Raw genomic sequence first — 24,640 nt, 5'->3', positions numbered from 1 at the left:
AAAATAAGTGTTACAAAAAATATCCTTCACTGGGAACTCTAAACCAAAGAGTACTTTGTACTCAGGGTTACTTTTTTTCCTCATGCTTGTTTTGGGGTTGGTTTTTTTGTTGTCGTTGTTTTGGTTTGGTTTTTTGGTTGTTTTCTGTTTGTTTGTTTGTTTGTTTTGTTTTGGGTTTTTAAATTTTTTTGTTTGGGTGGGGTTTTTTTTGTTTTGTTCTTTATTTTTATGTGTTTGTTAGGTTTTGGTTTGGGGATTTTTTCTGTTCTAAATAAGGCTGTAAAAGGTATTTATTAAACAATTTAAGAAGGGAGGAAAAAGTAATATATTCAGCAAAGGAAGAAGACAGCTTGGATCAGTGAGCATAACACTGATCAAGGAAAAGAGCAGATCATTGTTTTTAATAGACACCATAAGGAATTTTTTATCTAGCATCTATTATATCCTTTGTTAAGATAATTAAAGAATTGGGTTTGATCTGAGTATTCCTCCCAGAGCTTTAAAGGGCCTGGAAGCCAGAAGTTTTGCCAATAGATGTTGGTCAAAATAAAAATCCTCTATCCATCTGGCCAGTAAAGAACCAACAGACCTTTTGGTATATGGTGGTGATAGTGTAATGATGAAACTCACTTGTGGTTCATGCTAGAGTACTCCTGCCCTTAATTTCTGATGATTCGCTCACTAGGTTTCTATTGAGTTGAAAATATCAGAGTGATATTGTTCAGGTTAATTACTTGAAAATCCCTTTCAAGTCAAGAATGAGAAATTTTGTTTCCTTGTAAGTAAAAGGTGTCCATACTTACACTGAGATGTACCACTGCATGGTACATATATTCTGTATATTCAATACTGTGTATTCAGGTTTATTCCCTTTGCAAGCGGCCTAAGATCATGCTAAGACATAGATCCACCAAAAGTCCATCAGAGACAATGAGAACTTTTCTTTGTCATTAAATGAGGTTCTAATCTTATCTCAGAGTTATAAAAGCAGGGCTGCAAAGGTATTCAGGCTCCTGGCATCTCATTAGAAACTTGAAATGCCACTGAAAACTGCAGAAATCTATAGAGACTACTCTGATGGTCATTTGTATGCATCCCAAATGTAAATTTTCTTAAATATTACTGAACTTCTTGTGAATATTTTCAGTCTTGGAGAAACTTCAGGGTTTGGTGTTTTTCCCTTTTTTAGGAAACTCTGAATGAGGGGGGTTTTGATTTGTGTTTGTAGATCCACAAGAAAATCCTGTTATGATTTAAAACGTGTTTTAAGAAAAAACCTCAGTGACAGGGACAGAAAGATCATAGTTTGGCAGAATGCTACTTTAAAATGTCTGCCAGGTTTTCACAATGCTTGTAAGAATGAACATGATCATAATGGAAAACAGTTGAATACGAAGCAGAATTATATGGCACAGCACCCATTTAAACATGTGAAACATGAGAGCTTTTCATAACTCATGAAAGATAAGATTGGTTTATTTGCTTGTTATTAGAAGCAGGAGTAAATGAAGAGGAGCTATATGGAGATTTAATTTTAAATAGAACTCTCATCCTAATAATTCAAACAAAAGTATCTTGTAAGACCAGGGAATAAGATATGTTTCCATTCTGCTCTGTCTCTACATTAAGCTGTCCAGACGGAGATCTATTAATTGATATCTGATTTTTCCTTGTTTAATGGTTGCAGGGTACATGCAGTTTTACCTTGGTGCAGATTCCCCAGCCCCATTTAAGATTTGCTTTGATTTCTAATCTTGTATTAAATTGTGAGCGTCAGCAATTAGGTGTGAACTGGAAATCCTTGTTCCCAGCCAAATCCTTGTACCTTGTCCATTGGGCAGGTTGTATCACCTGTTACAAGCCTGTAGCTCACAGAGTCAGTAGCCACCTCGAGGCCTCTCTTGCTTGATTCTGCACATATAATCTTAAATCGAACTCCCTCTCATGTAGCTAATATGAAAAAATTATGTGTCTCTGTTTGTTTGTTTTTTCTTCTTCCCCACAGGTAAAATTAGTATTTTCAAAGGAACCTTCAAAGCCGATGGCCCCACGAATCTTACCAAATCCACTAGCAGCTGCAGCAGCAGCTGCTGCTGTGGCTGTGAATTCCCCCTTCAGTCTTCGCACAGCCCCAGCAGCCACCCTTTTCCAGACTTCAGCACTTCCTCCAGCACTCCTACGACCAGCTCCTGGGCCTATACGGACCACCCACACTCCTGTGCTGTTTGCTCCTTACTGAACTCCAAACAGGAATTAATTGTACTGCAATAATTTTTCAAATCAAAACAAACAAAAAAAAAAAAAAAAAAAAGAAAATCAAGGACATTGAACTATGCAGTGTTTATTTATAGTTTAAAGTATATATGAAGAGCCAGAACTTTTGATAGAGAACTGAACAAATTCTGAAAGGGGGAATGGGTAGTATTTTCTCCAGATAAGAATATTTCTCTTGAGAATTGATCGTTTTAGAACTGATCTCCAGCATTGACTTGTAGTGACATATAAAACTTACAAAGCCTTTTGACTGTGCATTTTGGCACATATTTCCCTGCATTGTCTTTCCTGCTTTATGAAACAACTTACAAATTTGTCTAAAGGGCATTAACTGGTTCCAATGTATATAAAATACTTTATTCTGTAGATTAAAGAAGAAGGAAAAAAAAAAGAAACACTGTGAATAGTAGTACCCTTACCAATCCTCCTGCCAAATCAGCAGTTACTGGGTATTTATCTGAACAAAAGTAGATACAATAGATGTCTTGTAAAACAGTAGTATTGTGTCTCTATCTATGCCACTAGGTTTCTAACTGAGTTGCAAAAGATAAAATGAACAATTATGTCACTTTGGTAAGTAGTCGAAAATTATTACAATAATGTGGAGCTGTTCCTGGTGAGCAAAGTTTTCCTCACTCACATAAGAATGAAAATGATCTAGGTTAGGGCAAAGAAAGTGATAAAGAGGATCTAGTGGAGGAAAAATAATTCAGATACTGTACACAGAATGGGTCAAACATTTATTTAACTGAGAATGTATGTGTACACTTTGTGTTTCCTCAAAAAGTGTAATACATACATGATAGATCAATGTTTAGGACATGACAGTGGAAAACCAAAAATATGATCTTGTCATGAAACAGGCCTGACACTTCAGTGTTGAGCAGAGGGAAGACACAAATCAGTTACAGAGAGTCATAACTGACAAATGAAAAACAGGAGAGAAATTCTGGTCTCATTTAAGTCAGTTTAAAGTTCCTTCTGACTGCAGTGTAGCCAGAATTTCATCCCAAGAATGGCACATATTCATTTTATATCACACCAGTGGGAGTGTCTGTAGATACAGGTAATATTTTTTGCAATAGGCTTAGTCTTAGCAACAGACTTATTCCCTTGTTTTATTTCCTACTGATGTGATATAAAATGTCTTAATATACCTATAAAATATAAACAGTGACACATGAGATACATATTACGAGATAACTGCACATCATGGGTTTGGAACAAATACAACTTTTAGGATCTCAAGGGACCCTTGAATTCTGTAGCTGACCGTGATGTATGGACAGCTTAAAGCCTTATATATTTACTGTGAGGCTTAAAGGGGTTGACTGTGTCCCTTTAAAGTAAGATTTATCAGGGGTATATATAGATATATTGTATATATGTTAGAGTAAGAAAAATAACTTATAAACAGAAAATCTACTATATAAAATAATTATATAACCATTGATTTCACATGTGGGTCATTAAGTGGTAAGTAACAAACAACAGAGAAAAAAATAATCCTTGCTGCCTGCTTTTTCTCATAGGGAGCTGAAAAGTATCTATTAATATTATGGAGTGTGCTGCTGAGTCACATGCAACCACTCTGATGCGTAGCTAAGTGAAATGCCTACCATACATTTAGGCAGAATAAAATTTAAAAGCATAATTTAAGTTTAGATGGGGAAATTATTTGAAAGATTTCATTAAAAGGCAGTAATGCAAAATATTGGCCATGTGGTTGCTATATAATGCTGCCTGTGGTTAATGCAGACAGGTGGGAGATATAGAGGATGGGAATATACAGCACTTTTGACTTGCAGTTCATCAGTGAGCCTTCCATATACATTTGTATTTGCCATTTTTTAAACCTCTCCGCATTTAGATTTTATAAAAAATATATAAAGAGAGAGAAAGAAGAGGTTCCATGGATATCTGTGTCCGAAGAATTCCAAAGAGATGCATTTATTTATCTAGAAGTATTAAAATAAGTTCTGTATTATGTATTTGTATTTCATCCAGTTTATTTGCAAACGTTTGTGCCTTGAAATGAAATGAGTTTTTGTTTATATTTAATTCACACCTATGTAGCCATGAAAAATACATGATGGTGATTCCAGGGCTAATTACCAGCTGGATTGCTTTGGCCTAACTTTCAAAACAACAGTATGAGTAAGTTCCTGAAGCCAAGTTTAGACATCTAAGTAACTAGGGGCTGACATTTAAAAGGGCTCTCTACTCTACAGCTCCCAGTAAAGAGACAGTAAATAAGCCAGCCTTCAAAACCTGCTCCTCACACTCAATTTAGAACATTTTTCATTATATTTGGGTACATGAGATAGTAAGATTCAGTGTACTTGGTCTTTTAAGCCTGCTTTCAACCTTCCATCTGTTTGCAGAAACTGTAGTGCCATTGCCAGCTGTGTTCAGATTCTTCCTCTAAAGGGCAGCGGCTTTCAAGCTGTGCTCCATGAACCACCACTTGTTTCCAGAGCCTTTTGTAAGAGCCTGTGTAAGTAAGATCTTGCTAAAGGAGCAGAGAAGTACTCACATTTTGGGAAGGTAGAAGGTCTGGGCAGGCTATCTTTTACCCATGAGGAAGGAGGCAGATGGGAAAATGGGAGATAGACAAATATCCTGAAGGCTCTTATGCACAGCCTTCTGGTGCATGGACACCTGCTGTACATCCTGCCATGTTGTTGTGATGCCATCAAAATCAACAGGCTGATCCTTGCCAAAACGTGGCCTGTGGCATGTATGGAGGCACAGTACTAAGAGCAGAGTTCATACAAATTTTGCTAGAAATAAGAGTGTCATTCCAACTACTTACATCAGCTAATTTGCGATGACACCTTCAGTTTTCTTGGAGCTCTTTTGTCACAGTGCTCTATGGAACAAATTTTTGTTCACACAAGTCTCTTTTAAAGTTCAGCTGTAAACAACAAACGCAGTTCTTTTTGTCTCTTACTCACTACCTAATAAAGGATAAAGCCTAAATGTTAGAATGTATAGTGGATTTTCTGTGCCTTGCTGCTCCACACCCCTCTCAGTCAGTAACAAGCCAATGTACCCAGGACATCAGTACAACAGTTCTATTTTATATGTATGTATATATATATATATATGTCAAGAAAAATACCGGCACAGCTATCTAATGGGGCAAAGAGAACTTCTGGTCAAGGGTATGTCCACAGCAGATGACAGAGGAGGTAGCAAACAGAAGACACTTTACACCTACTTGTCAATACATCCTGTGTGGAGAGCACTATTTAAGAAAAAAATGCCATCATATTTCCTATTACCATAGCACTCCAGGGCCAAGAGGAAGCCCAAAGCACAAGGAAGCAGATAATTTCATCGAAGACACAGTCAGTCATTGGAATAAGAATGTGAAATCAACCTGCGGGGAAGTGGCTGAGTAATGAACTCAGAAAAACAATCAGGTTCAGGGATGTTTTCTTAAGTTCTATTCAAAGTGTTAAAGAATAACTATTCTGTTCTGACCCAAAGAGATGGTATTTTTGTGGGAGGTATATATCTATATATATTTATATTTTTATGCTATCTGCATTTTTCCAACTACCTATGGCTTCAAACCTTTGTTTCTGAGGGATCATCATTGCTCTGAATCATAAATTTAGTTACCTTCTTGAAAACTGCTGTAAAAGCTGTTGTGAAAAGTCAGTAAGCAAATGGCATAAATATGATTATCTAAAATGAAAAAAAGGACTGACCATGTCAAGAAATATTGTATTTGAAAAGTATACATCTTTATTTTAAGATAAATTATATAAAATTATATAAAATTAAGAATAGCTAAATAAAGTTAATATAACTAGAAGAATTACATCTGTCATTTTAGTACTGAAATATTACAATTGGCTCTACATTTTAAAAGTTTAAAATACTTTCTAGATGTTGAACCAATGCAAGGATGCTGTTGGTACTTTTAATGTTTCACTTCATTATCTTCCATTTACATCAGGAATACCATAACTGAATGGACCTGCCTTTAGTCACTTTTATTTAATTGCCAAAGATACAGTAGCATATTGGCCCCATATTCCCTGAAAAGTGAAATCATGCTTAGAAGGCCCTGTTTCTGTGTTTTACTTCCCATAAACACATAGTTTTTATTGTATCTTAAAAGTAATCTGGGGAATTTCTAACTCGATTTTTTTTAGCAAAATAAATTTATGAACATTATGTCATTTTATGAACATTAGACCAACACTGAGGAGCAAGATCTAAAAAGGTTTTCACAACTATAACATTATTTGGGGTAGATAGGAAGCACAGACACTCAAATTATGTGGTTGCACAAATCTTTCTGAAAACATGTGAAATCAGAACCTAGACTACTCTTTAAGTGTCCTGGTTTTGGGGTTAACTCACAAGAATAAGAAGTCTGGTCTTTTTACTAATATGTGTCTGAATTTTCATTTCTAAAACTGGCTTCAGCACAGTTCAAGCTACAAGACTCTAAGCTCCCAAAGTTCTCAAGAAAATAAGAATAGGCTTCCTGTTTATCAAGATGCATGTGAAAATGTGAGCCTATACTATGTAAAATGTTAAGTATTTTTCGACATCATGTCTTCTCTTGTTCTCATTGTTTGTCTCTAAGTGCCATTCCTTCAGTGCCAATGAATCATACAGAAGCTTCTGTGCTGGAATTCCATACGTGACTAAAAGAACCAGTAATACTGATAAATCCTATCTTAAACCAGTTGAAATCTCAAACACACAGTGAAGGGTTTAGCTAAGGACCAGAGTTTTATGGCCTCTCACTTCTACAGGTTTATTAAAATTCAGGACCATTTTGGAGTAAATGTGACTATCTGGAAGATGACTATTACATAGCCTGACCTGAAATGTCAGCAGCTGAAAGAGTCTGTGCTCCAGACCAAAATTAACAATGGTATGAAAAACATAATGCTCTTAACTTTGGGACTCCTGATAGCAGTTGCAAAAATCTTTGATTTCAATAGAGGCAATTTTTTGGTCTTAGTGGATGAGGCCTTTTGCAGTCATGCTGTGCACTGCAATTAGGTGTCATTCAGCTCTGATTCTGTATTGATACTTTGATAAAGAAACTTGGCTGAGTGTGAAACATTGTTAGTTGCTGCCTGGTTCATGTGGTCGGCTTCATGCTGGGATGATGCTTGGGTGGTGAAATAAGAATTCAAAGAGTCAATATAAAGAAATTGATGGACTTATTTGACCCTTTTTCCTTGTGCAATGTTCTTAAATGGGACTTCTGAGGTATGAACAAGATAGGACATTGAAGAGTTCCTGGATAAAAATATAGGGACCTTGAAGATTTGTGAGATCTTAACTTTAAAATAAGTTTGATGAGAAAGAACTCAGAAGACATTCTTTGGATTAGATGCCACAGTGACATTGTAGCAATGGTCTTCACATTAGGCACACTGTCAATACCCTAACATTTTTCCTGTTCACAGCAGAAATCGAGAGTTTGACACCCATCATTAGAAACAAACATAGTTAATAATATTCATTGCATAGGTATTGGACACTCAATTGAAGGACACAATAATTTTCTTTGGGACTACCTGTCTTCAGGTGTGTTCATACCAGCCAAGATGTCACTGCATTTTGTCAACACCTGGGTCTCCAGAAAGGATGTCCATACTTTTCATTTGTTTTTGTTACAATTTGATTTTTCTTCTCTGTTTCTTTATTGGTTGTCTTGTTTCTCATATGAATGAACAGAATCCATAAAATTAAATATACATTTAAGAAGTATGTAATCATCAATGCCCCTGTTGGGCCATTTGATCAGAGTCAATAAATTGAATAAAGAATTTAAAGCAGCAAAGCCACAGTAATGGTAAAATACTGTGAAGAGAGAACATCTATACTACAGTGCTCTTTACCTAATCTAGAGTTTTATGACACAGACAGCTCTTTATCCTTTAATACTTTCCTGAAATATTCATCTTTTGGGATCCTTCAAAGGTTTAATCAAATTTAAATGTTATTTCTTATGTTCAGTAAAAACATCTATGTATTTCTGAGTGCAAAAGCAATATATAAAGGGATAAAACCTACAAACCATTTTCTCACTACAAATGCCTGCAGCATTTGTTAACAATGTCAGCCCTTTCTCTGCTTGTGGCTTGTGGCTGGCATTTACCATGGGAACTGTTCTCATTGAGACGTGTATCAGGTGAAAACTGTCAGTTCAAAACACAATCTGTCAAGTGCAGAGATTTGTTTGGGGCACAACAGAGTGGGAGATGAGAGAACATAGGCAAAGCTATGCCTTTGTAATAGCCTGTTTGAACCCTCTCAAAACTGCCTGGTGGGGAGAGGCAGAGGTTCTTAATGGGGTCATTCTGTTGTATTTATAACACAGAAGATGTAAATTTGAAAAAAAAGTCTTGATTTGAGGATTTTTAACCAGTGCTTCAGTGTGGGGGTTGATCCTTCCCCCTCCTACCCACAAGTGTAATCTTTCCTTCAGACATATTTTCAATGTAGACTTGCCATGTTATTATTGCCAGTCAAACTGCTACCTGAATCTGATTTTTGCATTGGAATAAAATTATTCATGTCAGTTTTGGCACCCAGAAGGAGAACCCAGGAATTAAAAATGAAAATGTAATGAGCCTCCACTTGGGTCACTTTTTTTTTTTTTTCCTGCAGTTGCTCAAGTTGTACCAGTTTGCTAAAATCTAGACATCAATCAATCAAAGAGAAAATGCCTGTTTCTTTCTTCTTCTACTGTTTTTATAGTTTTAGAAAGGAGATAGAAACAGCTGTAGCTCTTTGACCCACACTAAAGCCACTATTGCCTCTCTGCACACACACAGGTTTACTTCCCTCCAGTCCTGCTAAATCACATTTTGTGACTCCCTCAGCACCGTGGGACACTGCAAGGAGCATTTAAGAGGGGAAAAAACCAAAACACCCACTTATGGACTGTGTAATGTGGATTATAATACAGTACCCCTTTATCCCCTTCAGTGGCATAATCAAACCATGTGGCTGGAGTCCTGCATTAAGCCCCTCATTACAGTATTGGCTGCTATAAATGGTAAGCACTGAAGCCAATTTTGTTGGCTGTGCTATATTTAAGCCTTCTCCCTAGCTGTGTAAGGTTCTCTGTTCTCCACAGGGGTAGTTTTTATGTCAAGTGAATTGTTGGAATAAACCCTAGAGCTTTTATCACCTCCTTATACAGCTGTGAAAAGCAGCAGGGAAAAAAAAAGTAAATTAGCCTTTCACGTTTTATTGATACCCATGTTCCACCTGACTGTCAGGAATTTCATAGTGGCACTAAATACTTCAGAAACTCTTCAGTTCTGCTCTTTGAGACAGGCTGCAATGGATCACTATCCCATGCAATAGATATATAATCCAGAGCAGTATGCAAATCATCTACCAATGGCACAGGCTCATTAAACTCTTTAAATTTGGATAAAAACCTCAAAACCTACCAGGACCAAGTGAAAGCACTAAAGAGTACACACATTACATGATGTGTCAAAGAACCTTAAGGAGAACATCCAAGTTAGTCCAACAGCAAGTGCCAGAGAGGGTAATTGTTCTAGAAATTGAATGGAGGGTGGTTCTTTCTGAACCCAAGTGTAAGAGCAAGTTTAACCCTGCCAAATACACTGCAGCTATTGAGAACTGGGGAAGTTTGTTGGCATTCTTGAACAATGTTCTTCCAGCTACAGACAATCTCCAACACTGCAGTGAAAAATTTCAAACATGAGACCAAGTTATTTAGCAGGGTAATGAAATAGTCTTCCTAGGGCTTGCAGATAACCAGCATAAGCTCTTCTTTTAGTAATGCAAGGCACAGTTAAATTACTGGGTACTAATTTAGTATCACTAGTACCATCAAGTACTGACACTTACAAAAACTGGCCCTGATCCATGCACTCTTCAAAAACACTATAAATTTAGATGACATTTTTATAAGTCCAAGAGTAAAATTTCATGGTCTGGTAGTTTGTAATAGTAGTTTTGACTCATAAATAGTCAATATAATATCTCCTCTTAAAAAAGAGTGGAGGAAGGTGACTGGGGCAATTATACCTTACTATTTAAAACACCTGATAACTGCCTGAGGACTTTTTAAAGGTCAGAGTTATCAGCCATGTGGAAAAAGGCAGTGGGTTAAGAAGATAGTTGAGTTGTCTCAGAGGTAAATTAGGTGAGACAGAATTATCAAAATTTTAGTAATTTCTTCATTAGGTAAATGTAGATTAATTATTCCAGATTTGCTTAGGTATTTGAGACTGTGATCCATAAAAAAATATTAAATTGGCAGTATGGCAATTCAAATAATTTTGAAAGAAACTAAATGAAGTCTGTATGGGTTACCGTGTAAGGAGAATTGTTAGTCTGGGGAGAGAAAGTAGAAGGCAGTTTTAAGTTGCATCTGGCTTCACTGGTGATTTTACACACAGAAAAAAAATGTGCTCTTGAAATTCTTTGATAACACATATTAGGAGTTATCATCAATTGAGAAAGGAACATTTTCCAGAAAGAATAGAATGACCTTGGGAACTGATATAATAGAAAGGAGCTGTAACTGAATAGGAAAGAAAGGCACAATCATGTATTTAGAATCTAATAACAACTAGCTCTAAGAATGCAGTAGCTCTTAAACAACTGAAGAGCACAATGTACAGGTATTACCATTTGTGGCAATGGGTTACAAATTTGATATAGCTGTAAAAAATAAAATCAAAAATTTTAATTGAGGTATATTCTGTATTATACCACTACAGAATAAAAACTTCATATTTTGACAACTTCATTGATTCATAACAAAGTATAATTAAATCTTTTTGGAAAAGACATGAGGGATGAGAAAATAATATAATTTACATGGTTAGAATAAGGATGGAAGGCTGAGCACGAAAGAGATCCAATTGCTCCTTCTACGATGGGATGGAAATGGTGGTAACTATCAGGAAAAGAAGGCGGCTAGTCAAGGTAAGAAGGTCTTCAAGCATAAATACTTGAATTGAAGTCTATAAAATCTCCAGTGAAAAATCTCTGGAAGTTAAAAGATACTTATAAGTGTTAAAACACAGAAAAGGTGTCAAGCAGGCAAAGACTGAGGAGATCCTCAGGTGGGCTTTTTCTTGGTCATGAATGAGGTTCTGTGCCACATTTGCTGTGGCAGCAGCTAACTGGGCACGATGCCCTAGTCAGCAAGACTGCTCCCTTTTCTGTAGGAGCATACTTTAGTCTGTTGCTCCAAAATATGTTAGTGATTTTACTCATGACTTGATAAGTTGAGGAGAGAAATATATGAAATATGAGGGTTGACATGTCATAGGAAAAAGACTTCTGAATCTATTTCATCTATGTCAGAAATAGACTTCTGAGCCTATTTCATCTATGTATTCACATAAATATAGTAAGAAAATTGTTCCAAATCTGTTTGTAAGTATGTATGTTTGGTGGTGGCTTTTTGGATACTGCATGTCAGGTGGAAGAGTCTGTCCTATTCTTGCTGAAATAGAATTCAGTATAGTTTTCCTAGACAATTTCATGTCAAAATACATCTGTTACAATCAGTTGCTAAGCATAGTTCAGGCCTGTGAAAAAAATTAGACAGACGAGTGAAAATATTTAACAGTGCTGAAAGCAAAAAGAATGTCTCTAGTTCACCGAATTAATGAAAATATGCAGAGTTTAGCAACTGTTTAAGACTTGCTCATCTTTTATTTTGGACAACAGCTGACTTTAGGGCAGGGCATGCCACAGGGAGACAGATAACTGCAACCAAGTCCCTACAACAGAAAAAGGGGGTGAAGTCAAAATAAAAGGCCTCTTCGCTCTTCACTCATTTCAGACTCTCTGCTGAGGTTGCTGAATCCTGTGAGTTGTGTTCCTCAGTGAAGGAGTGCCTACATGTTGTATGAATGACTGTGCTAGGTAGGTAAGAAGACATTTAGTCAAGCTGTGGAGTTCCAAAGCTCAACAATAAAACACAGATCTTATTGAAGTTACTGCACTAGTCTGTAATGTCGGATTCTTAACACTTAGCATTCAGTTCAGGCTTTAACTAATAATTAGGTAAATAAATTGCCACTCAACACCTGCATGTCTTTGCTTTTTCAAACCTTCCTCTGCCAAAAAGTCAGAGATTTCCACCTTTCAAAGAGGAACTGAATATAAATGTTATGCTGTGTGGCACACTGCAGATACATTTTTCCTTTCCATTCAATCCCATATTTTGTAATCAACAAAAAAAAAAAAAAAAGAAGAAAAATAAAAGAAACACACAAACCCAAACAAAACCACAACAACCAAAAAACCTCTCCCTGCCAAAGAACCAAAACCTATGAGTCAATGTTCAGCAATATGTTCAATATTTTGTTAGTTGATTTAGAATATTCTTCCAAATGAAGCATGTTCAAAATATTTTACAGAACTAAAAGCCTTGTGTGACTGCAGCACAAAAACATAATCTGTTTTAGCTAAAAAAAGGAAGCCTTCTGTTTTCTTTACAACTGAGGCCAAACCCATTTTAATTTCTGACTACTTAATTAATGTTAAATACAATTTAGACTGAGTTTCTCATAAAAAACCCTGCAACATTTGTAGATTTACAGTTATTTAGTCCACTGTTTTATCTTTAATTTGAACATTTTAAGTATGAGTACAGTTAAATTCAAAGTCTTTGTAGATTATGCCATCTGTTAATGGAAATCTATATTTCAGAGCTATGCAGAGCATGGTTAATAATTTGGCAGTTTTACAAATTGGTCACTTTACAGCCTGGCCTTTTCTTATTTATTTTTACTGTATTGGTGTCTAAAGGTTCTCTGTGCTCATAAAATAACAATTTCATTTTATAGCAGAAGACAAGTCTTAAAGTGATTTTCATTATATCCCAGCATAGCTTGAGAAGCTTTTGCAATTTTTCATGAGAAAGAAAGGAAGAGATTGGCCATCTGAGATAGGAGATTCAAGTTCATCTGACACTCTCTGGAGACCTAAGCTTGTGCTAGGACCTTGGTAAAGCTGTTAGGCACTAAAGCAGCTCCCCAGCCTCTGGTTTATTGGTAGATCAGTTGATTCCTTCATTACTATACACAGTAGTGTAAATGTGTACACCTCTATCACTAATTTTCACTAAATGTAGATTTTTTGAGCTGTTCTCCATGAAAACTCTACTATAGGATGGGATTACTTTGCACCAGAAGTGCTTATTTTCCCCACAGATCACAAAGGAAATATTGGATAATAAATGAAAGGTAGACATCTGTGCTATGTGAGTCTGAAATTGATCAAAAAGTTAAGCAAATATTGTATGCCATAAATTAATCCTGTGTAAGCAAGTTACTCTTTAGTTCAGGGTGGGGGACAACCAGCATGAAGTCGAGGGTATGGTAGAGCACAGTGATGGAGCTGAGTCATTCATATGCAAGATGAATGTGAAAAAGACATAAATATCCTTGTCAGTAAGTTTAGTTTCAGTCTTAAAAGTGGTTTTTTTTTTGCAGTGAAGGTTTTATTACACCAAGCATGTTAATGTAAAAGTTTTGAATTAGGGTTTATTTTTGGGGTTTTTTTGTGAAGTTTTGGACACGTGCATGTTTTGTTTATTTTGGTTTGTTTGATTTTTGAACTTTAAGCAAAAATTATGGTGTCCAAAAACTCTCCAGGGACCCACTCCGTTTTAGCAAGGGCAAGAAGAGTGGGTTGCTCCCCAGGGCGGGGGATGCTGGGAGCCAAGGGTGGCAGCCAGGCAAGGGCCCCCCAACAAGGGCCTGGTCCCAGAACAAGGTGTGCAGGAGGCCTGATAACAGGGACTAAGTCAGATGAGAGTCCAGGTCTATCCAGGCCAGTCTGCAGTGAGGTGAGGCAGGTACCAGCCAGGATCAGCAAGGCAGGCAGGACAAAGAGGGTGCAGTGCCAGACACACCTACAGTGTACCTTGGGCATCCTACAAAGGATAAATGCAGATCCCAAGTCAAGGTGTTCCAGCCAAGGCCAAGTGTCTCTCTCAGCTCCTTCTCTCACCTTAGCTGTCTCCAGCAGCTTGTTCCCATGTTGAGTGGCCAAGCTGTGTCAAAGCAGCCCAGCCAGCTCACCCTTGGGAAGTGAAGGACATGGATTCACACAGGGCCCTGGCAATGTTACTGCATGCTTTGTAAAGACTAGAAGAGATTTTTTTTGACTCTAGAAATTACAGAATAAAAGGGAATCAAAGGGCAGGAAAAAAAATGGAGACACTAAGCTTTACATATAAGCACAAAGAATGATAGAGCAAAGGTGGCTGAGTCCTTCTCCTATCCAGCATTTCAGGGAAACACCAGTATTTGCAGCATGGGATCATCAGGCTAAAATAAAGAAGCAGAAGACTGAAACAAATATAGAAATTTTTTGAGGACAGTAGAAGTAAATCTTAAGTATAAATTCTATTTGACTTATAAAAGTTTTCTGAGAAGAATGACATGCCTTCCTTACTTCCAACACTGCTCAGTCCCTCCCAGGTAAGAGAGCTTATCCTATCTGTTAGCATCTCAAAAATTTCCTGATTTGAGAAATCACAATTGTCTAAAACTATCAGAAGCCAGGTGTTTCCTTCCATTGCACAGAGCTCTTGGATAGAAATAGTAAGTTTTTACTTTTTGTAGGGGGCTTTTGCAGCCTTTTCTAAAGGCTTGAAGCTGTTTGATTTGAAAGCTCAGAGCTGACTCTTTGTTATAAACAAGCATAGCCTCATTATTTTTCTAGGCCTATAGCAATTTTTGGTGGCTGATATCTGATACATAGTTTGGAATAAAAGTGTTTTTTCAGATCGTAATCAGAGAGATGACCCCTGTTAACAATGATCACATTTTACTGTAAATACCTCCTGTCTTACCAGAGAGTGACTGTGAAATTTTCTGAGAATTGTTATTTCCACTTTTCTCTGCTTTAACATCAAACTCCTAGGATTAAATAATTTTCTCATGCAAAAAACTCTTATTTTCTAAAGCTGTTGGCAGTTTTGTGTCATTCTGAAAGAAATTATAATAGCTTCATACTATTTTATAGAATCAGGATGTACCGCTTTTTGCTTGGGTGAGGTGTGGTGGATGGAATCTTACTCATTTGGCCTAAATATCTTGGTATGACCAAAGCACAAACTCATGTGCCCCAATACTGCTTTTGGTAGCATGAACATCCTCTTGTAGCTGTAAAGGAGCTGAATTTCTGTGTCAGTGTGTTATTGCCTTCACTTTGTTCCAGTCTGCTACCTTTGTGACAGGTTGTGGTGGAGAAATCCTAGTCTAGTGAAGGCACCATGCAGATCCAGCTTTGTATGTTGACTGTTCCTCATGCTGGTGAATTTCTCAAGGTCGTTCTGCTACTAAAAATAGGCTCTGAGTAAGTGCTATGGAGAATGGCATCTGGTCTAAGGTCCCATTTAGTGATGGAATTGTCATGAAACTGGCGAGTAACCACCAGTTACTGGGTTTAAGTTAAACAATGACTAGAATGCTCAGCTCACTATAAATAATAAAATATTTAAATTTGGTAGAATTGCCCATATAATATTTCCCATACAAATAACATGAAATAAAATGTCTAAAATCATAATCATATAACTCCCTGTCCACTGAAGAATTTATCCCAGTTTTCTGACTGTCCCTAAAATGCTCACCATTTTCCTAAGCCAGATCTTCCTGGTTTGTGTCTTTCTTTATCCTCTCCCGAAATCACAGAGCTAAAGTATCCATGATGGCGACAGCACTGCTTAGGATAAATTTCTTTGCTGGTATTGTCCTGGAAAACATTCAAGCCAGTAGGAGGAAAAAATTCTTTGGGGGATAGACAGTGTTTTATTAAGAGCCTGCCCAAAGAAAAGTGGGCTAAAAATGCAGCTTCTCTGCTGCTAGCAAGATGTCATTTAGGGTACACTTATTGATTCCCAAGAGAGACAGTAGGTTGTAAAATTTATAAGTGTTAGGAGGGGCTGAGTTAGACAGCATATGGATATAGCTTCTTCCTGCTTTGTCTTTGATGTTTTATACCTTATTGAAATTCTATTTCTTTTAATTAGCATTCTGAAATCTGGAAAAGAATTAGGCATAGATTAGTATAAGACAATGCATCAACATTGCCAATACAACAGTTATGGCCAGGATACCTTGCAGGAGAGAATGCATGCAGTTGTGTCATTCAAGCATTTGCTGAGCTACAGAGAAGGAATTTTGTGAACCAAAAATGTTTAAGGGTTGACAAAATTCTGCTCAAATCTCCTCCTAAATATTTAGCTCATTATCTTGGATGCCACTATCATGGCGTAGCTGCTTTAATCTCCAGAGAGTGACGGTGCTATATGTTCTGCTCTATAAGTACTGCTTGAGAGCAGAGGGGGTGACCAGAGTGTCAGAGATCACAGATTTTCTTCCCAAGGATTTCAAAGACGAGCCTAGAGGGACTGGCATATGTAGTTGCATGATTCATCTGTGTGTTTGCACAGGAACAGAGAAAGTATTGGGGAACTCTTACCCCACTCAGCTCACAAATCACTAAACTCTCGGCAACATGGAGATTTAAAACACAGATAAGCAAGGTGGTAAATTATTTAATATGGATTAAATAAACTAGTGAAAGTGCATGTCCAGTAGCTGTGGAAAGCTATTATTGTTATTTCCCCATTTATTTGAAAGCATGTGCTTCTGCCCAATATTGACCTATCTTAACCACATCAGATATTGGTGGTGGTCTCCCTGGAATTAATATATTTCCTTAGCTTCCTTTCCTCATTATTTATTTTCTTCTGTTCATTTCATGTTCCCTGGTTTAGCTGTGTTATTAGAAGTTTGTCTAGTTCCACTTGTTTCTGCAAACTACAGTTAGTCCATCACTAAAAACATGATGATTAAAAACACAGCCTTACTTGGTGAAATCTTGGGGAAGAGAAAGATGTTTGGATATGTAGTCATGTATCTGGTCTGTAGATCAGTCATGGGTTTTTTTCCTTACAAATACTGATGTGCAATTTGTAAGGTATAAGGGTAATTTTGAGATAAATATGTAGTAGCTAGCCACTTAAAGAAATTAGAACCTGCTTTTGTCCTCATAATATTAGTTGCAGCTGTCTCAGACTACAGCATTGGCTTTCACAGATGTACAAGGCAGCATGACTGCAGTAATTCCTAAAGATTTTGGAAACTGAAACACAGGTCCCAACAGGCATCACGTAGTTACACTTTTTCCTCTTACATCCATAATCACTGCAAACTAATATCCCTCTTCAACTGCCACTTAATTCTAAAGATGCCAAAGGCCTATCTATGCTGGCCTTGCATAGATAGATAAATCATAGAATAATTTAGTTTGGATTATGGCAGGTCATCAAGTCCAACTCAAAGCAAGGCTATCTTCAACATTAGATCAGGTTGTTTGGGGCTTTGTCCAGCTGAGTTTTAAAAATCTCCAGCATTTGAAATCTCCACTGCCAAGCATTAAACAAGTCCCTGTGTGCCAGTTCTGTACAATTTTTTGAATGCTTCCAGGAATAGTGACTCTACCACTTTATTAGGCAACCTGTACCAATGCCTGACAATCCTTTCAAGGAAGAAATTTTTCCTAATAGCCAATTTAAACCTACTCTGGAGCAAGTTGAATCTGTTTCCCTTTGTCCTGTGACTGGTTGCCTGGGAGAAGAGGTTGGCTCCAATCCTGACTACAACCTTTTTCAGGTAGTTGTAAAGAATAATAACGTCTCCTTCATGATCTTCCTTTTCTTCTGGCTAAACAACCCATTTCCTTAGTCATTCCTCGTAAGACTTGTGTTCCACACCCTCCACCAGCTCATTGCCCTTCTCTAGGCTGGCTCCAGCACCTCAGGGTGTGCCTTGTAGTGAGGGCCCCAGAACTGAACATAGGATTGGAGGTGCAGCCTCACCAGTGCCAAGTACAAGGGGATGATTGCTGCCCTGGTCCTGCTGGCCACACTATTCCTTTTATAGGCCAGGATGCCATTGGCTTTCCTTGGCACATGCTGGCCCATGCTCAGATGATTGTCCACTATCCTCCTACCCAAGTCTTTTTCTGCCAAGCAGCTGTGCTGTCATTCTTTCTCCAGCCTGCTGGAGAAAGATGCTGGGGTTGTTGTGACCCGAGTGCAGGACCCAGAACCTCACGTTACTGAACCTCATGCAATTGGTCCATGGATGCAGCCTGTCCAGATCTCTCTGCGCAGCCTTCCTATCCTTCAGCAGATCAACACTCCTGCCCAACTTGGTATTGCCTGCAAACTGACTGACAGTGCACTAGATCCCCTCATTCAGACATTTCATTGGTAAAATAATCAGAATGAGTCCCAGTACTGATCTCTGAGGGACACCGGTCACCAGATGCCAACTGGATGTAATTCCTTTCACAACCACTCTGAGACCAACCAGCCAGCCAGTTTTCCACCCAGCAAAAGGTATGCCTCTCCAGGGTCTGAGCAGCCAGGTTCTTCTGGAGAATTTTGTGGGAAATAGTACCAAAGGCTTTACTAGATTCTAGTAGACATCTACCTTTGCTTCCATTTCTTCACAACTATTTTTTTTAATCCTCTTTTCCTTATTACTTTATTCCTCTGCTGAACATCAGTTACTGCACGTCATTCAAGTAGGTGGTGGTACTCTGTTTTGAAATTCTAGAGATCACTTACCATTATCGCTTCCCAAACTATAAAGGCACTCCCTTTGTCATCTCTATTCTCCACTTAGAAACCCTGGTGGTTTTTTGTTTGTTTTGGACTTCTGTAATATTGCTGCCTTGAAAAAAAAACATGTCAGAAATGTGTAGAAGTATTAAAGAACTTTTTGCCATTCTTTCAGAATTCATCTATGACAGCATATAAAGATTTTGTCTGTGTTGACATAACGTCTACGACTAAAATGAATTGGAATAGGATTTGTCTGATTAATAGCATCACCCTGGGAAGAGCTGACATCATTTAGTTGTGGGATTTTAGTATATTAAATGATTGCTTTTAAATATTTTGTCTGGAGTTGATTTTGGAGAATGTACTGGAAGGTGCTTCATGTACTACTACATGTCACAGCCATGCCATGAAACAAAAATATGCAGTGGGAAGCAGCATGAACCTGAGACTATGGTTATTATGTCACTAATGTGGCCATTAAGTTTTCATGTTAAGATTTATTATGCTGTCATTACAGCACTTTTGGTTTTGATGTATCAAACCACTACTACAGTACATATTTGTTGACATCTCATCTGTTTTAGAAAGGCAAATGATTACAAGTTACCAAGGAAACTAATAAGCAGTATGCAAGGAATTGACTGCACAATTTGTTTTGCTGGATAGCAAGTCACTGCTGTTTTAATGTCAGTTAAATTAGTCCTACTTCTCACACTGATAAAATAAAAACAAACCATGTACCATTTAAAAAAATTATAGCCATATCCATTTAGTAAATGGAAATGAACATTGTATTGTAGCTTATATGAAGATGGAAGATAAAGAGGGATGCAATTTGTTGAAGGTTTTCTATACTTTATATACAAAGTGCTCTATTTTATGACTTTACAGAAAATCTATTCCATTAAGTCCATAAGACTACATGACCACAGACCTTAGAATCTGAAGGATTTGCTAAGACTAGTAGATACAAACTTGCTTCCTTACTTTGAATTGCCTGGGCAGTTTGATAAAAAAGAATTTCATTCAGACCTGCTGTTGAGCTGTACTGTGAAAAGAGAAGTTTGGAGTAAATCATATCAGTGGGATTGAAATTGATTTAGGCTGGTGACTCAGATAAAACAGGTCACCTGCCCCAGCTCCTGAGCAGATTACACCGAGGAGCTGTACAATGTCAGGAATGAAAATCAAATAGTTTAATTTTTTTGAAAGCAAGAGGAGATCCTCAGGGGACTATACCTTTTGAAGCCATAATAGCTGTTGTTAGGTATTGTTGTGTCTATTTTCTGTGGAAGAAATATTAGGGACTCTCTGTAGCCCTAGAGAGCATTTTTTCATGGTTCTGACCTTCGAGCGAAGGACCATGAATTTTTAAAATAACTTTCAATATTCTTTGCTATTTTTTTCTGCCCTGTTCTCCTGAGCCTTATGTATTCTAGATGGTTTGGTTCAATTAGTTATACCACATCCTCTTTCCATATATGTGAGCTTTCATTCTTGGTAGATCCCCCATAATATTTACAAGGCAGATAAAATAAAAAAAGCAAAAGCTGCTGGTGCCTTCTCACAGCTTAAATTGACTGTCAGTGGCCACGGAAGGCCAGGAGGGTGTGTGTAGCTGAGTCCCAGGGGAGACAGGCAGCTGAGCAGGACAGGCTCACCAACAATGGAAGGAACAGAAGGTGGAAAAAAGGTTATAATTTTGAAGATATAATTTTGTGGACTGTTGCTACCACAATGACTTTGTTAGCTGGATTTGTTTTCTCACTTGTTGGATTTGCCTCAGTGGCAGTAGCGCTGCCTTCACTGTAACAATTGCTCATTACAGCTTATGCAGAACAGATCCATGGCTGCTACAACCAAGACCAGACCATCTCATATTATCTACTTTGTGTACACCTTAAAAGGATTAATCTTTCTTCCTCATATCAGTAATACTGAAATGAAAATAAGTATGGGTACTTCTTGATACTGAAAACCTTCAAAAACATATTAGCTGGGTAATATTTCTTAACGTCTGTGATAGCAAGGATAGGCAAGGTGACGTGCCTGTCACTTTGGCTTTGAAATCCCTGAAATCATGGGAGATGTGAGAGCATCAGCTGAAAGCATTTTTAGCTGCTTTCTGTTTGGATGGCATTTCTTCAAAAGTATTTTTGGTGGTGGGATTGGGTTTTGCCCAGTTCTAAAATGAAAATCAATAATTGCCTGTGGCAAAATTAGATCAACAAGCCGTCAAAACTGCAGGTGCTGGTATTAGTGAGGCAGTGTGCATGAAGAGCAGGGGATAGCTAGATAGGGAGTAAAAGAAGTGGATACAAATGAATTGGTGGAAAGAAATAGATAGCAATGGTATGTAGAAAACTAGAATAATATAATTGTATCTGGGTTTTCTGAACTGTTAGTGCTTCTTTCCAAACCATGTATTGAAAGTAGTGTTTTCACTGATCCTGTCAATAGTCCTTGTTCCCCTCAGGTTTGATTTGAAGACGTGAGGCTCCTTTTGCAAAAGTTCTCATGGGAAATAGTGGGGAGCTAGCTTCATGGCTACTTTTTTAACATGCTTCCACAAAAGATGTGAAGTTGCTGAAATTTGGCTGCACAGAAGAGCCAGAAAAATCCCTTTGTGAAGTATCAGATACCACAACATATATTTTACTGGTGTATATAGATATGACACTTTCATTTTGTTTTGCTATGTTTGCAATGACTGAAAATCTAAATATGAGATTATTTACTAAATATTCTATGAATTTGGAAGGTAGGTTACAAGTATGCAAATGGACTAGGAGTGTGAAAGTATATGCAGCAAGATTTAAAAATGTGAAGCATATAATTCAGGAAAATATTTCCTGCAGAGGAAAAGATGTCATTATAAATGAGAAACTGTTGCAAAAATTGCAACTGTTGAGTGATTAAGGAATTGAAGAGAATGAGACTGAAAAAGAATTCATTCTCTATCATCTTGTAAAAAGTAACCAGAATTAAAATTAACACACACAGTGTAATCAGAAAAAATTATGAAAAGACAAAATGGAAATACAGTCAAAAAAAGTATTAATCAAGGACAATAGTTAAGGATTAATTTAAACCTATCAATCAAACTTTAAACAAAGCAAGAAAGTGGAGTAAAGTTTAGATTCAAATTAAGGAATTAAATTATATAGTAACTCAGGCAACTGTTTCTAGATTTGTATAAGTAGAAGACAGTCCATAATTTTCCCCCATGGAATAAAGATGAGAATTTCAAAGGATTACTCCTGGCTAAATGCATTTTACATAAATACATAATGCAAAAGTATAAGCTGCAGGCAGAAACATTCCGGATATATACAAAGTTAAAATTTTGTGACATTTGAAGTAAAGCTCAGAATATGCATATATGGAACACAGAGTGTTTATTTCTTGGTCTCAGGTCAACAACAAGTTCCTTTCGTGGCATCTGCTTTCACAAAAATGCCTTAAGTGTCAAGGGGTTTGAGCTTGAGGAGGGGTCTTCCCTCATAGAACTGAACTGTTCTTTAGCTGTCAAGAACACACGTCAGTCAATTAAAGGCAGGATGGAGGAAAAAAAAGAAAGCAGAACACAAAAACATATTGGGGCAACTAGATGAACTGGTTTTGAAGGCATGAATTTCTTCAGTGTGGTAAAAGAAAGGGAATGACAATCATTAAGATGTGGCTTGGTTGAGCAGCACTTGGAGCAGAAATGGTGTGAGCTTTCATATGAGTTTCTAATGTACTTTCAGTCAAGTGAAAAGGGTATGCTGAGGAGAATAAATGAAATATTCATGTTTTCCTAATGAGCATCAAGGGTCCCTCAATTTTCTGTTTGATATTACCCTGTCCAGACAACTTGAAATTAGATCACAGGTGGGAAAGCTGCAGGGAATAACACAGAATCACAGAATATTCTGAGTTGGAAGGGACCCACAAGGATCATAAAGTCCAATTCTTTAAGTGAATGGCCCAAATGGGGATCGAGTGCGTGACCTTGGCGTTAATAGCACTGTGCTCTCACCAACTGAGATAATGCTTCAATCTATCACAGTGATGATAAGGTGATATCAGAGACTGGCAGGAACCTGTAGGAAACAGCAGGGAAGCCATGGACTGGCAGACTGGCTCCTAGCAGCAGACCAGGTTTACTCACCAATGGTTGTTTACTTGTCCCAGACTGGAATATGGGATCAAAAGGGATTTTTAAATTTTAAAATTCTAAATCTAGGGGAAAGCCTGAGGGGATTTTAGAAATTGTTGTGGTGCTGCTGGGAGATGGCTCAATTAGAGATGCTATAGAAGGGAGAGTAAATGACAGAAATGAAGTCTGTTTCTTATTCATAAGATGGGGTAATTTCCCCTCATTGAAAACACTACCATTCAGGAAAATAAATATTATTTTAGACACTTAGAGCTATACCTTTCAAAGGTGCAGCCACATAGAACTGGAAAATTCCCTGGCAATTTTGCAAAGCCACTTTTGAGTCAATAGAGGCTCACATGAAGTACTCCAGGCTTCTGAAACAAGCTCCTGCTTGAAAGGTATACTGCTTCACTCCTGCTTGAAAGGTAGAAGGTCAGGAGCAAAGACCCTCCAAAGCTAAGGAAGTAAAACTCTAGTCCCACTGCTCTAGGCTCAGGCTTGCATAAATCTTCCATAATTACTCTGAATGTGCAAGAGAAGAGACCTGTGAAAATGTTTAACCAAAATGCAAGTGCTAAGGTTATTTATTTAAGCAAGGGAAGGGAAGATGCTCTGTGATTCCGCATCATGCAAATGCACTGAGGTAGTTTTTACACTGTTATTTGGTATAGGTGTGGGATATTTATTAGAGACAGAACTCTTTCCTCTTGTGCTATTGAGCAGTCACTAATCTATATGGATACATGAATTATCTCTGTGTCTTCAGTCCTTTGAATAATTTACTTTGCCTGGCACCTTCTAGTTTTGGAACATGTGATAAGGAAACCCAGAGGGACCTTGATCAGCCATCTTGCATTTGTTTTTGAGAGAGGGAGCATGCTACCAGCCTTCAAGTCTGGTTAATGAAAATGGGAAGTCTAGTTTTACGGTCTACTCTGGGAAGACAAGATCATTTTGCAGGCAGAAATCAAGATTTTACCTCCCTCCTCCCCAGCCTGCTGTGAAGGCAAATTTAGCAGTCTTAGTAACTGTCCTGGTTTGGGGCAGGTGTGGGGTCGCTCTAGAAAGAAAATTCAAGCAGCCCCTCTCTGCCACTTGTTCGGGAGACATAAATCTCCTTCAAGGAAAGTGGAAAAAACATGTTTATTTAATAAAGTACTCACAAACATGAAAAAATAAATAATATTAAGCAGTGGAACCTCTCACTATTCTGAAGAGATGACAAATTCAGAGAGAGTCCTTTTTGTGGGGTGTAGCTCGGCTTGCTCAATCTCTTATCAGTCCCTCCCTCAGTGCTGGAAAATGCCACATCCTGGATCGTGGTGGGCCACAGGTGTGAGCTCCTGGTGTTTTTCTGGGTTTTCAGTCCAGTGCAGGACCGACCAGTTCCAAGAAAAGAAAAGCCACAGTCTGCAGAACTTCTCTGCTTCAGCTAGATAAAAAACTACCTAAAAGCAAAGGAGAGCTCTCTCCAGTTCCCTGTCCATGCTGCAGACAACACGTACCAAGAGAGAGAGAGAGCTGAAGTCCTTATCTCTATGTTTTTGAGTACAGCTGCAAAAAAAATTCCGCTGCTCTTC

The 24,640-nt window shown here is 37.7% G+C and overlaps 1 protein-coding gene across 3 annotated transcripts in view; it reads left to right on the top strand.

Moving 5' to 3' along the window:
- ZNF385D (zinc finger protein 385D) overlaps nucleotides 1-6,106 on the top strand; it is a 416,209-nt gene extending 410,103 nt beyond the window's left edge. For 2 of the 3 annotated variants that reach the window (XM_031058889.1, XM_005423367.2), the window contains one exon: nucleotides 2,006-6,106. In XM_031058889.1, coding sequence (XP_030914749.1) covers nucleotides 2,006-2,239 — 234 coding nt within the window. In that variant the 3' untranslated portion in view covers nucleotides 2,240-6,106. The remainder of the gene's footprint in view (nucleotides 1-2,005) is intronic. The other variant, XM_031058888.1, reaches the window with a different exon arrangement.
- The last annotated feature ends 18,534 nt before the right edge of the window (nucleotides 6,107-24,640 follow it).

The sequence above is a fragment of the Geospiza fortis genome, unplaced genomic scaffold (assembly GCF_000277835.1).
Source record: "Geospiza fortis unplaced genomic scaffold, GeoFor_1.0 scaffold231, whole genome shotgun sequence".
In the NCBI taxonomy this organism is placed as follows: domain Eukaryota; kingdom Metazoa; phylum Chordata; class Aves; order Passeriformes; family Thraupidae; genus Geospiza; species Geospiza fortis.
This window is presented reverse-complemented; position numbering and strand designations above follow the sequence as displayed.